The 12,991-nt window shown below is 52.5% G+C and overlaps 1 protein-coding gene and 1 long non-coding RNA gene across 3 annotated transcripts in view; one reads left to right on the forward strand and one right to left on the reverse strand.

Annotated features, from left to right (window-relative positions):
- Positions 1-12,991, forward strand: part of LOC308470192 — a 212,288-nt gene that overhangs the window by 155,900 nt on the left and 43,397 nt on the right. The gene's annotated exons all lie outside the window — the stretch shown is intronic.
- Positions 1-12,991, reverse strand: part of C2 (complement C2) — a 52,425-nt gene that overhangs the window by 13,610 nt on the left and 25,824 nt on the right. The window contains exons 12-14 of the mRNA XM_080991873.1: positions 12,814-12,931; positions 2,644-2,797; positions 1,611-1,687 (exon numbers count right to left, since the gene is read on the reverse strand). Coding sequence (XP_080847999.1) covers positions 1,611-1,687; positions 2,644-2,797; positions 12,814-12,931 — 349 coding nt within the window. The remainder of the gene's footprint in view (positions 1-1,610; positions 1,688-2,643; positions 2,798-12,813; positions 12,932-12,991) is intronic.

Consider the following 12,991-nt stretch of genomic DNA (forward strand, 5'->3'; position numbering starts at 1 on the left):
CCTCCTCAGCTCCAGACTCCCCCCGGCCCACTCCAACTTCAATCTTCAATGACAGCGGCTTATGCTCCTGTAGGGCCTCGGGTCTCTCCATTTGTATTATTTGAGGTGCGACCGCATCCTCCTCCATTATCTTCTGCACTTGCCCAGTCAATACAGGTTCATGGGTTGGTCCTTGAATGGTTTCTGTATCAATGTTCCCTGTTTGTCCACAGTTGTTAACCACAACAGTCACCAAGTCCATTTTCTCATTCATCAAATCCATCTTTTAGTGCATCTGTTCCAGCAAGGCACTTGTCTTGCATAAAGCAAGCACACAGACTTCCTTCCAGCTCATATTTAGTCAAGGTCAGAAAAGTCTGGTCCCACGATCTTAATCTGACAGCTGTTGGGTCCTCAAGTAGACTGTAGCAACAATTTAACAGGCTCCCTCTAGAGGAGACAATTTCTATTTGTATCCATTTTTTTAAGGCAAGTCCAGCAAACGAAAATTACTTTCATTTTTCAGATATTTTGTTTCATTAGAATGCAAAAGGCAACATTGGAATCAGTTTATTTCTCTTCTTTAGCTATCTGTCAAAGTATTCCATTCACAGTCAATGAACCTCTCCAACTATTTCTGTCTCTGACACCCCTTCCCAGGTTAGAGACGGTGGAAACTTATCTTTCTTCACTGCCTCTCCTGTAGGGGTTAAAAAAAGTCCCCCCCCCTTTACTCCTACTTCCAAGGGAGTTTCAGTAATTATAAATGAAGGAAATTAAGACTTTTTTAACGACTTTCCTGGCTTTAGCTTGCGAGGTTTTTGCTTTAGTCTATATACAAAAAGCGGAAGGTGGACTTCCTGTTTTGAACCTTCCCGCTTCGATGCCAAATTAAGATATTTCTTGATCCAATTTTCCGTTTCTACTCACGGGTACTTGTTTTAAATCCAATTGTCCACAGGAAAAAGTCAGCGCTCTCTGGCAATGGCTGTGCGGCTTCACTCCGTGAAAGTAGCAATCAGTTCGCAGCACCGTGCCACTCACCCCACTTCGCTCCGGCGCCCCGAAAAGGGGTTCCCGGTGAGTAGGGGGGGCGCTCCTGGTGCCCTGCCGAACCCCACGTTCCCAGGCTTCCTCCGCCCGGGATTTCTAGCGGGTCCCTGCCTTCGCCGCGGCGGGAAGACCCAGTTTTCACGGAGCTAGTTCCTCCGGTCGGAGGAACTCCGCCATTCGCCGATCGCGCTAACCCGGAAGTTTGACCTTTAAAGCCCTTTGTGGCTTAGGGCCCTCGTATCTTCGGGACCGCCTCTCCTGGTATGCCCCGCGGAGGACCTTAAGGTCCATAAACAGCAACACCCTAGTGGTCCCGGGCCCTAAGGAAGTTAGATTAGCTTCAACCAGAGCCAGGGCCTTCTCAGCACAGTAGTCAAGCCTGGAGGTGACCGTCGCATGGATCACTATGGCCAGATCAGGGTGGGAAAGGTAAGGGACCAACTAGTAAGGAGATAAGACGGCTTGCTAGATCTGGCCAATGGCCCATCTAGTCTAGTATCCTGTTCTCACAGTGGCAAGCCTTACCTCTGAGCCTTGACCCTTCCCCCAAATGGGCGGCCATTGGGGGAGGCACTCACCGTGGTCCTTGCATGTGGCACCTGGCTTCATCTTCAGGGCTCTGTTGGCACCTTCCGTGCAAGGAAGACAGATTGGCCTGCAGAGAAGACAAATATTTGCCACCGACTTGGGAGCTTAAACCCTCAAAAGAGATGTGGAAGGGGGAGAGGGGGACTGGAAGGACCCCCAGCAAGGACAACATCAAAACGGTGGAGATGGCATGGTCCTCCTGGTCTACTTTCCTGGTCTGCTTTGCCCATGACTGGCCAAAGCAGAAATAGGAAAAATAGCGCCCAGGGGCCAATTTCTGGCAGACTGCTCAGCACTTTTTATAGGATGGGATCCTTGCTGGACTTTAGCATGAATTGGCCACACACTTGGGTTCTTGAGTGGCTGGGGAAACCCAGCCAGATGGGTGGGGTATAAATAAATCATCATCATCATCATCTTCCAGGAGAGCATCAACTTGTAATAATGTAATCCTGGTTATGTTCTGAGATCACTCAGTCACTCAGTGTAAACTCTTGCTTTTTAAATGCAGGCTACAATAATGGTTCAGGGAGATTGTGATCCCCACAAGATTGAGAGCCTAAGCATGGCTTAGGTCACACCCACAGCATACATTTAAAGCACTCTTATGCTTTATCCTGGGAACTGTAGCTTCTTAAGGGTGCCGATCTCACAGAGCTACAATTCCCGGCGCCCTTCACAAACCACAATGCCCAGAATTCTCCATGACTGTTAAAACTGCACAAAGACCGCTTGACATCTATGGTGTGGGTGTGATCTTAAGAGGACAACAGAACTGCATCTCTTCCTTCTATATTCCCTCCTTTGGTGAAGGTTCATAAGCAAAGGCCTAGCAGGAATGCTGTCGTACTGATCATCCCGCAGAGGGTACGACCAGATGGCCTTTGGGGGTCCCCTACAACTCTGATTCCCGCTTTTAATACTGTTTGCGCCTGAAGTGGTTTTTGGGTGGTCACACTGCTTCGTTTCCAACCAGTAACGGAGCCCTTCGTCTGCCTGATCTGCCCTGATACGGCACATTACCTGATTCTCCCGCCAAACTGCACGGGTTTCTCCAGTTCGAGTAAGGAGAGATCATAGTCGTAGAATTCCTGGATCCCCTGAGCCACCTTGGCTTTCACGTTGAAGAATTCGTGGTCGATCCGCCTCTTTATTCGCAATTTGGTCCCTCCTCTAGCTAGGGAGAGAAGAGTGAAACATCTTCAGTGTCTGTCTTCACCCCAAAGCACGCCCGTCTTCCCCAACGCCGTGACTGGGGAGTATTGGGTGAGATTCCGTAGCCTTGATTTTGAATATGAGCGAACTCCATTTCCCATCCCCACCCCCTCTCTTTGCCCTCGTGTTTTCTTTATAGAGCGTTGCAATAAATCATCGCAACACACTGGAGACAAGCCTGCCTGTCTTTCTCAGGGAGCACTTTGAGCCCCGGATCGCTCTTGACCTGATGTGAACTGAATCCAGAGCTTTCTTGATCCAATCTGGATCTGTCTCGAATCGGCCTGAAGTGGTTCAAGCTTCGACCAGATCAGTTGGACGTGTCGTCTAGTTACCACGCCTTGCTGCCAACACAGCAATCGATGGGACTTTCTTCTGGGTATAGGATCACAGCCGTAGCACGCATAACAGAAACGACCACATATTCTTTCCCCGTTTACCTCCTCCACTATTTCCTCTTTGCTTCTGTTGAGTTTTAGATTCAAAGTCCGCTGAGTACTATCCTCTTGTATTCCTAAAGCACCATGAATGAGGACAGTCGGCTATCTGATGTAAGAATCAGAGACCCAGGGTGCACATTTTGATTTGATTACGTTTCAGATATGAATTGCATTTAACCTGTTAGAAAGATAGAACGCTTCGCTGAGTAGTTTTATGTCTAGTTCCTCTGTGACTATACCTTACAACCGCTGTGCTCTCCAGGCCATAAACAAGAAATCCTATCTAACCTTGAAAGTGGTACAAACAGCCGTTGCTAATGTTTTTCCAAGCTTGTTTTGGTTAACATTGGAATGTGAGCCTAATCTCTTTTTGAGACTTCCTGTAGGCTCAGGGACAAATGGAAGAGGAGAAGGAGTGAGAGAGAGAGAGAGAGAGAGAGAGAGAATGGAAACGAGGTCTGATCACAGGCTTGGGTTACCATGGCAACATGTGACATCCGTGACCAAAGATGGTCAAATGACCTAGGCACTTGTGGGCATCCCAAGGTAATGGGTGGGGGGGGGGGTAGTTGACAGCAGGAAGATGTCATACATGTTTTCTACCTAATGACCTGTGACCTTTCTTGACAGACAAAAAGGGAGTGCTTTATGTTTAAGAATGTTTCATGACTAACTTTGTGTGCTATACAGTGGTACCTCGGGTTAAGTACTTAATTCGTTCCGGAGGTCCGTTCTTAACCTAAAACTGTTCTTAACCTGAAGCACCACTTTAGCTAATGGGGCTTCCCGCTGCCGCCGTGCCGCCAGAGCACGATTTCTGTTCTCATCCTGAAGCAAAGTTCTTAACCTGAGGCACTATTTCTGAGTTAGTGGAGTCTGCAACCTGAAGCGTATGTAACCTGAAGCGTATGTAACCCGGAGTACCACTGTATACGCTTTTGCTCTGAAGTGCCTTGGGGCAGGCCTTCTTAACAGGCTGAGCTGAGCTTTGTCCTCTTGCAACAGAAATAAACGTTGGGTCCCTAACCAGATGCTGGACTTGAATATAGGTTCCTTGGTTCTGTGGATTATTTAAAAGGTGGTTTCTCGCCCTGGGTAACAGGGAAGGTGGTGTCGAATTTGAATTCTTGTGGTCTTCCAGCAAAACTAACCAGAAGAATACGAAATCAAAATGATTGAGTTTTTAGGAAAGAATGATTTCTTAAAATCATTTATAGAAATGATTTCTTGAAATCATTTATATTTCCAGTCATTTATAGAATATGTACAAAATTATTGTAAACAAATTAATATGTTAGCAGGCTGAATATAAAAACATGCAGTGGTTAAAAAAAATCTATATGGAACATAGGGGATAAATAATAAATTAGTTTAATTTGGAAATGTAGTAAAATATTATAAGAACAAGGAACCACAGAAAGAGCGGGAAGGGAGTCAAAATAAGATATATATGATCAACTGTTTGCTTTTCAAGTTTTTTGAATTTTTGTATTTTGAAAATTACCGTATTTTTTGCTCTATAAGACTCACTTTTTCCCTCCTAAAAAGTAAGGGGAAATGTATGTGCATCTTATGGAGCGAATGCAGGCTGCGCAGCAATCCCAGAAGCCAGAACAGCAAGAGGGATTGCTGCATTCACTGCGCAGCAATCCCTCTTGCTGTTCTGCTTCTGAGATTCAGAATATTTTTTTTCTTGTTTTCCTCCTCCAAAAACTAGGTGCGTCTTGATCTTATAGAGCAAAAAATACAGTATATGATCAACTGTTCGCTTCTCAAGTTTTTTGAATTTTTGTATGTTGTAAAATTAACTATAAAAGTAAAATCGAATTCTTACCACATATCTAGCTACACACATACACATATATACATTAGGGGCAGATGCACCTGCTTGTACCCTCGCATGCCAAAAGCAACCATACTCTCATAGGCTGAGTTTTTATTTCTTCTGTACAAGCCAAGGGGGTCTTCCTTGCCTTACACAGCCAGCCAATTGCATTTTTGCTGCCTGAGACTGAGACCTGAGGCAGGAAGGAGTGCCTCTTCTCCTCCTTGGCAGCAAAAGTACAACAATAATTACCGTATTTTTTGCTCCATAAGATGCTGTCAGGGGTTCAGGGACAGAGGCACAGGGTAGGCAGGAGATGGAGAGCGATGGGGATGAGTCCCAGGACAGCGAGGAAGAGGATGACAATGACTCTAGAGATTCCATGAGTCTTTCCAGCGAATCAGAGGATTCCCAGAAGGGGGCGCCGGTGGTCAAGGCCAGGGGAGCCCCAGGGGGGACGTGTCAGGAGCAGGGGGCCAGCGGGGGATCCCAAAGTGGCAGCTGGGCGTCAGGACCAGCCTCCCCGCCAGAGTGCAGAGAAGGGGGTGGAGGTTCCAGTGTATCAGGGGAGGCGGCTCCGGCAGTAGAGAAAGGAGGGCGGTCGGAGCAAGCCACCCTCCCGGAAGGGGAGGGGAGTAGTGAAGGGAGTAGCGTAGCTGTCAAAAGGAAAGTTAGGGGATGGGCGCGCGCGCCAAGTTCAAATGTAGAGGCGCGCGGAAGTACAGGGAGCCCGGAGGAGGGGCCAGGTCCCAAAGCCCGCAGGAGGGGGCAAGAGCAGTCTGATTCCGCGTCGGAGGAATCCAGGAGGGGCGAAACCCCAGCGGGCAGAAAGACCCTGCGGAAAAGGAAAGAGAGAAAGAGGTGGAGCAGCGCAAGCCTCTTAAACTGGTGCAGGGGAGGGACGGATTCAGAAGGGACTTCAGCGGTCTAAGCCTAACAGACGTAGGGCTGCGCGCCTCGGATCTGAAGCAAACAATGAACTGCAATAAACACTTTTGTATATAAGAAAAGAAAGGCGTTGGTCTTTTGTGAGCTGAGACTTGAGGCAGCCCTGACAGTAAGTCCCTTCTCCAAAAACTGCAAAAAATTTTTTTTTGCAAAGCTCACGAAGTTTGGCAGACATGACTACTGAGGAGCAGATAACGACCCTGCAAAACGCAGTCGCTGAACTCTCCGTTGCAGTACGGGTCTCTCAGAAGACAGTTGCCGAAGCAGAAGCGCGATGCCAGGATCTGCAAGCCAGGTGGGATCAGGCGTGCAAAGAGGGGTTCCCGGGGTCCAGATCAGAGGGAATCGGTCTCGGACGGAGGGGGGGCAATTTAGTAGCCCACTTCAATGGGAACCTGAAGCATTATCCCAATTTCAGAGCAGACGTCCTATACGCGCTGCATTTGCTTCGAAAAGACTTCAAAGATGAGGAGGAGAAAGTAGGCTTTATTGTGTCCCATTTGCATGGGGAAGCTAGAACCTGGTTACGCAATTTGTGGCGCGAAGATGGTCTTGCCCGCAGGGACTCTGACGAATTTATCAAAGCCATGGACGCTTGCTTCCAATCTACCGTTGACGTTGATGTGGCGCGCCAGGAGATGCATGGATTGCGGCAGGGCAAGGCTACAGTGCGTCAGTACCATTCTCGCTTTTTTGCATTGCTGAATGTGCTGGGCTGGGAAAAGGACTCCCTGGCAGTAAGAGACTTGTTCTGGGAGGGGCTTCATGGCTCAGTAAAAGATGAGCTGGCTAGGGGAGACAGACCTCAAACCCTAGCAGACGTCGTGCAGAGGGCACTCACGATAGGGGTGCGCCACGAAGAACGCCCTTGGCACAGTGAGGAGGGGCGTCACGTCCGCCCACCAGCTAGAGCGCCTCCTTTTCTTCTTCCCAGGGACCTGGGACGTACAAATCCCTCGCCTATGCTGAAGGGAGGGGAGGAACCAATGGATCTGGGTCGTGCAAAGGCTCAGCCAGCTGCCGGAGCCTCAGCGTCCGGAGCAGTCAAGGCGAAGCCTCCTAGAGGGACCAGGAAGTGTTACATCTGTGACAGTGCACAGCACATGGCTAAAGAGTGTCCCCAGAGGCTCCAGAAGCACACTGCAGCCTTAGCAACGGTAACAGGGGAAGCGTTCCAAGGAGAACAGTTTCAGGGAAACGAGAATGCCTGGCTGGAAGCAGAGATGCTGGGGCTCCGCCAGGCAAGTCAGTGAAGCAGTCCCCAGCGCTTTTGCAGCCTACAGACCCCTTACCACCCAAGCCAGTGGTGCAGCTCACTGCTACTCTCCAGCTACCTAATGGACTCACCCTGGAAGTCCCCATTACGATTGACTCAGGGAGCAATGCAGACTTCGTGGGGATGCAGTTCATCAAGCAGCATCGCATAGCACTACTACCAGCCATGCTGCCTCTGAACGTCGTCACGGTAGATGGCAGAAAGTTGCTGGGTGGGCAAGTGATACAACAGACGCCACCCATGCTGCTGAAAATTGGGAATCATCGCGAGGTCATCAGTTTCAATGTCACCCAACTGTCAGACACGCCTATAGTGTTAGGCATGAGTTGGCTGGATAGACACAGCCCATCATTAGCGTGGTACCAGCGGCAGCTCACCTTTGGCTCGTCCTACTGCGCACAACATTGCATCCAGACCGGCCAGGAGGAAGGGCAACAGTGCATCTAGGCATGGTGCAGGCAGTGCCCCACAAGTACAAGGGGTTTTTGGAGGTCTTCTGCGAAAAGGAAGCTGACCAATTACCACCCCACCGGCCCTACGACTGTGCAATTGACCTCTTACCAGGGGCGACGCTGCCGACTGCGGAACTGTATTCCATGTCTGAAGATGAGATGCAGGAATTCCGGGAGTTCATAGATCACAATTTGAAGCGGGGATTCATCCGAGAATCCAAGGCCGTGGGGGGGCAGTCCTGTGTTTTTCGTGAAGAAGAAGGACACGCCCCAAAAAAGGCTCATTGTGGACTATAGGGCCATCAACTCGATGACAAAGCCCAAGGCCTTCCCCATGCCCAAGATTGACGACCTGCTCGCGACGGTGAGGAAGGGGAGGATCTTCACCAAGTTGGATCTACGCGGAGCATACAATCTAATACGCATGAGGGAAGGTGACGAGTGGAAGACGGCCATGTTCACGCCGCTGGGCACCTATGAATACAGAGTTATGCCGTTTGGTCTCCAAAATGGCTCCCACTGTTTCCAAGCATTCATGCACCACGTGCTAGCAGGACTCATCTACAAGAAGTGCGTATGCTTCCTCGACGACATTCTGATCTTCTCAGAATCGCAGGAGACTCACGAGAGAGACGTAAAGGAGGTCCTGCAGAGGCTACGGGAGCACAGACTCTACGCCAAACTGGAGAAGTGCCAGTTCGACGTGACGGAGGTGGATTTCCTGGGCTACCGGCTGTCCGACAAGGGACTAGCCATGGACAGCGCCAAAGTCCGCGCGGTGTTGGACTGGAATAGCCCGCGCAATCGGAAGGAGGTCCAGAGGTTCGTCGGTTTCGCCAACTTTTACCGCAAGTTCATCAGGGGTTTCGCGAAAGAGACGGCAGCTATCACGGACACCCTCAGTTCCAAGAAGAAAAAGTTCACCTGGACGGACCAGGCGGAGCAGTCCTTCAGGAGACTTAAGGGTCTCTTCGCGTCCGAAGACCAGCTGCTACACGTGAATCCCGGCAGGCCCATGCGGGTTGAGACTGACGCATCTGACAGAGCAGTGGGGGCCGTCCTCTTGCAGGAAGATCCGCAAGGGAACTGGAGGCCCTGCGCTTTCTATTCCCGGAAGCTCAGCAAGTCGGAACAGAACTAAACCATCTGGGACAGGGAGTTGTTGGCCATCCACGCGGCTTTCAAGGCGTGGCGGCACTTCCTTATCGGAGCCAAGCACACCGTGCAAGTCCGCACGGACCACAAGAACCTAGAGTATTGGCGCACGGCGAAGCTCCAGAGCCAGAGGCACATGAGATGGGCAGAGTTCTTTGCGGATTTCGATTTCCGGATAGAGTATATCCCGGGAGACAACAACGTCATAGCGGATGCGCTCTCCAGGAAACCGCAGTATCTCGAGGAAGCGGCACCAGTGGCAGCCAGGCACATTTTCGCACCGCAAGCGTGGGCGTGCGCTTCCGCCGCCGTGGACCTGGATGCGGTACGACGCGCGCTACAGACGGATCCGTTCGCACAATCCAAGATGGAGGAGGTGCGAAGAGGGACAGCAAAGGACGGCGAATTCCAGATACGCGACGGCCTGCTGACCCGCAAAGGTGCTCTCTACGTGCCGGGAGACGATCTCCGCGCGAAGGTTTTACAGCAGTTACACAACGCACCCAGCGCGGGTCATTTCGGCAAAGAAAAGACGGCGGACTTAGTAGCCAGAGACTTTTGGTGGCCCCAGATGCGGGGAGATGTCGCGGATTACGTCGCCAGGTGTGACACTTGTCAGAGGTCCAAGCCAGTGCACAAGAAGCCAGCGGGATTGCTGGAACCGCTGGAGACGCCACTACAGCCGTGGGAAAGGGTGGCGCTGGACTTTGTTACTGATTTGCCCAGTTCGCGGGGCAAGACGGCGGTGCTTGTGGCTGTAGACCTGTTCACCAAGATGGCGCACTTCATTCCTTGCGCGAAGGTGGCAACAGCGGAACAGACCGCCAAGCTGTTCATAGACCACGTGTTCCGGGTGCACGGCTTACCGCGGTCCATCCTGTCCGACCGGGGTCGCCAATTCATTTCCAGTTTCTGGCAGAAGCTCCTGGGCATCCTGAATGTCAAGATCAACTTAGCGTCGGCGAGACACCCGCAAACCAACGGCCAAGCGGAGAGGGTCAACGCCATCATGCAGCAGTACCTGCGATGTTACGCCAATCAAAAGCCTGCAACTTGGGTGGACTACTTACCGATGGCCGAGTTTGCCTACAACAACACAAAGCACGCGTCAACGGGGGTGACACCGTTCTTCGCCAACAATGGGCGACATCCCAGAACCTTCCCGGCGTTGGAGACAACGACGCAGGGGGAGTCGCAGGGAGCTGAGCATTTAGCAGCAGAATTGCAGGAGGTCCACGAGGAGCTACGACGGCACTTGGAACTAGCTAAACACGCCTACAAAGTGCAGGCAGACAGGCACAGGAGGGCAGGAGAAGACATCCAGGTGGGGGACTGGGTATGGTTAGCAGCCCAGGCGGTGCCGGCCAAGTCGTTAGCTAAGAAGAAGCTAGGACACAAACAGCTAGGGCCATACCAAGTTGAGGGCAGGATCAATCCCGTAGCTTTTCGGTTGACCCTCCCAGAAGGTTCCCGAATGCACCCGGTCTTTCATAGGTCGGTGCTTACACCCTACAAGGCCCCACACAGATTTCAGGAGCCAGGGACGGCACCAGGCCCACGTAGAGAGTCACCAGGGGGGGGGAAGTCACCGAGGACCCCGACACTCAACGAGGTCACGGAAATTCTGGACTCGAGATGGGGGGAGGAGGGAGTGGAATACCTCCTCGCCAGGGAAGGTACCCCGGCCAGCGCCAACAGTTGGGTGCCAGATTATGCTCTGGAGGAACCTCTTCTTAAAGACGAGTTCCATGCACTCTTCCCACACAGGCCCATGCCAGAGGAGTATTTTGACGACTGGCTTTTTACGCCCACACTTTCAGGCAGCACCTTCCGGGGGTTCTCCTCCGCAGAGGAGACCACACCGGAATCGAGCCCTCCAAGGGGATCGTGCTCGGGGGTGGACACAGACCGCTCTTATTGGTGGGACGATCAACCAGAAGTGGGGTGGCGAAGGGGGCCTTGGCAAGCAGCATCGCCTGAAGTAACAGGGGGAGGGAAGGGTTTGGATGTGTTGGGGGAGGACCCCGGTTTCGAGCACGCATACACTGAACTGGAAGCAGAGGAGATCGACGTCGATGAACTGTATCCAGCATCTACCCCCGCTACAACGGAGCTCCCGGAACCTGCGCCCGAGCAGCGGGAGGGGGGAAGGGGGGGCTTCGAGGGGGGGATGGATGTCAGGGGTTCAGGGACAGAGGCACAGGGTAGGCAGGAGATAGAGAGCGATGGGGATGAGTCCCAGGACAGCGAGGAAGAGGATGACAATGACTCTAGAGATTCCATGAGTCTTTCCAGCGAATCAGAGGATTCCCAGAAGGGGGCGCCGGTGGTCAAGGCCAGGGGAGCCCCAGGGGGGACGTGTCAGGAGCAGGGGGCCAGCGGGGGATCCCAAAGTGGCAGCTGGGCGTCAGGACCAGCCTCCCCGCCAGAGTGCAGCGAAGGGGGTGGAGGTTCCAGTGTATCAGGGGAGGCGGCTCCGGCAGTAGAGAAAGGAGGGAGGTCGGAGCAAGCCACCCTCCCAGAAGGGGAGGGGAGTAGTGAAGGGAGTAGCGTAGCTGTCAAAAGGAAAGTTAGGGGATGGGCGCGCGCGCCAAGTTCAAATGTAGAGGCGCGCGGAAGTACAGGGAGCCCGGAGGAGGGGCCAGGTCCCAAAGCCCGCAGGAGGGGGCAAGAGCAGTCTGATTCCGCGTCGGAGGAATCCAGGAGGGGCGAAACCCCAGCGGGCAGAAAGACCCTGCGGAAAAGGAAAGAGAGAAAGAGGTGGAGCAGCGCAAGCCTCTTAAACTGGTGCAGGGGAGGGACGGATTCAGAAGGGACTTCAGCGGTCTAAGCCTAACAGACGTAGGGCTGCGCGCCTCGGATCTGAAGCAAACAATGAACTGCAATAAACACTTTTGTATATAAGAAAAGAAAGGCGTTGGTCTTTTGTGAGCTGAGACTTGAGGCAGCCCTGACAGATGCACTTTTTCCCTCTTAAAATCTAAGGGGAAATGTCTGTGTGTCTTATGGAGCGAATGTGTGGTCCCTGGGGCTGGGGGGGGGCAGGGCTTCCCCCGCCAGCCCCACAAGCTCTGGGAGCAGCTCCCTGAGCTGCTCTTTGGGGCTGGGGGGGGGAACCCGGGCTCCCCTCTCCAGCCCCGACAAGCTCCTAAGCAGCTCTGGAGTAGCCAGTGAAGCCTCCGCAGGGCAGCGGGATGAAGGCTCCCCGCTGCCCTGCGGAGGCTTTGCAGGCTACCCCAGAAGCCAGAACAGCTAGAGAGAGCGCTGCGCAGTGCTCCCTCTAGCTGTTTTAGCTTCTGCCGTAGTGGGGCAAAGCCTCCGCAGGGCAGCGGGGAGCCTTCATCCCGCTGCCCTGTGGAGGCTTTGTGCGGCTATCCCTGGCTTTTGCGGGAGGTTGGGGAAGGGACAGAGTGAGGCTCTCTCACTTCCCCCACCTCCCACAAAAGCCCCCAAGAGCTGCGCTCCCTTTAAAGAGCCACGCAGAGTGTGTGTGTGTGGCTCTTGAGGGCTTTTCCCCGAGGCTGCCCTTCTCCCTCCTCAGGGAAAAGCCTGCAATTGCCGCACACACGCTCCACGCGGCTCTTTAAAGGGAGGGCTGAGCAGAGCCTGGGATGGATACAGGCTCTGCTCAGCGCTCCCTTTAAATAATTTTTTTTCTTGAATCCCCCCCCAAAAAAGTAGGTGCGCCCTATGGTCAGGTACGCCTTATGGAGCAGAAAATACGGTAATTAAATACCTAGCAAACTGCTACCCTTTGACGCCACCCCGAATCAGCTACCCCAAACGGCTCACTCGCTCTGCCCTTTAATGGAAGGGCCGGCCCTGTCTCCCCCTAGGGCAGAAATGCAGAGTTAAAAGCACGTTCTGCTTTTCCTTTTGCACCTTTTTCCAGAATGACGGTCCATCCTGCTGTGTTGTTGAATTTGCTGAAGCAGTGAGCGGACGTTAAGACCCACGTCTTTGAAATCAAGGCGCCCCGACAAGAAGGTTCTGTCAGTGTCTACAATGAAGAGTGGATAAGGTTGGTTTCATCCAGGTCAGACTCTCCCAGCTTTAGGGA

The sequence above is a fragment of the Podarcis pityusensis genome, assembly GCF_964106645.2.
Source record: "Podarcis pityusensis genome assembly, chromosome: 2".
NCBI lineage: Eukaryota > Metazoa > Chordata > Lepidosauria > Squamata > Lacertidae > Podarcis > Podarcis pityusensis.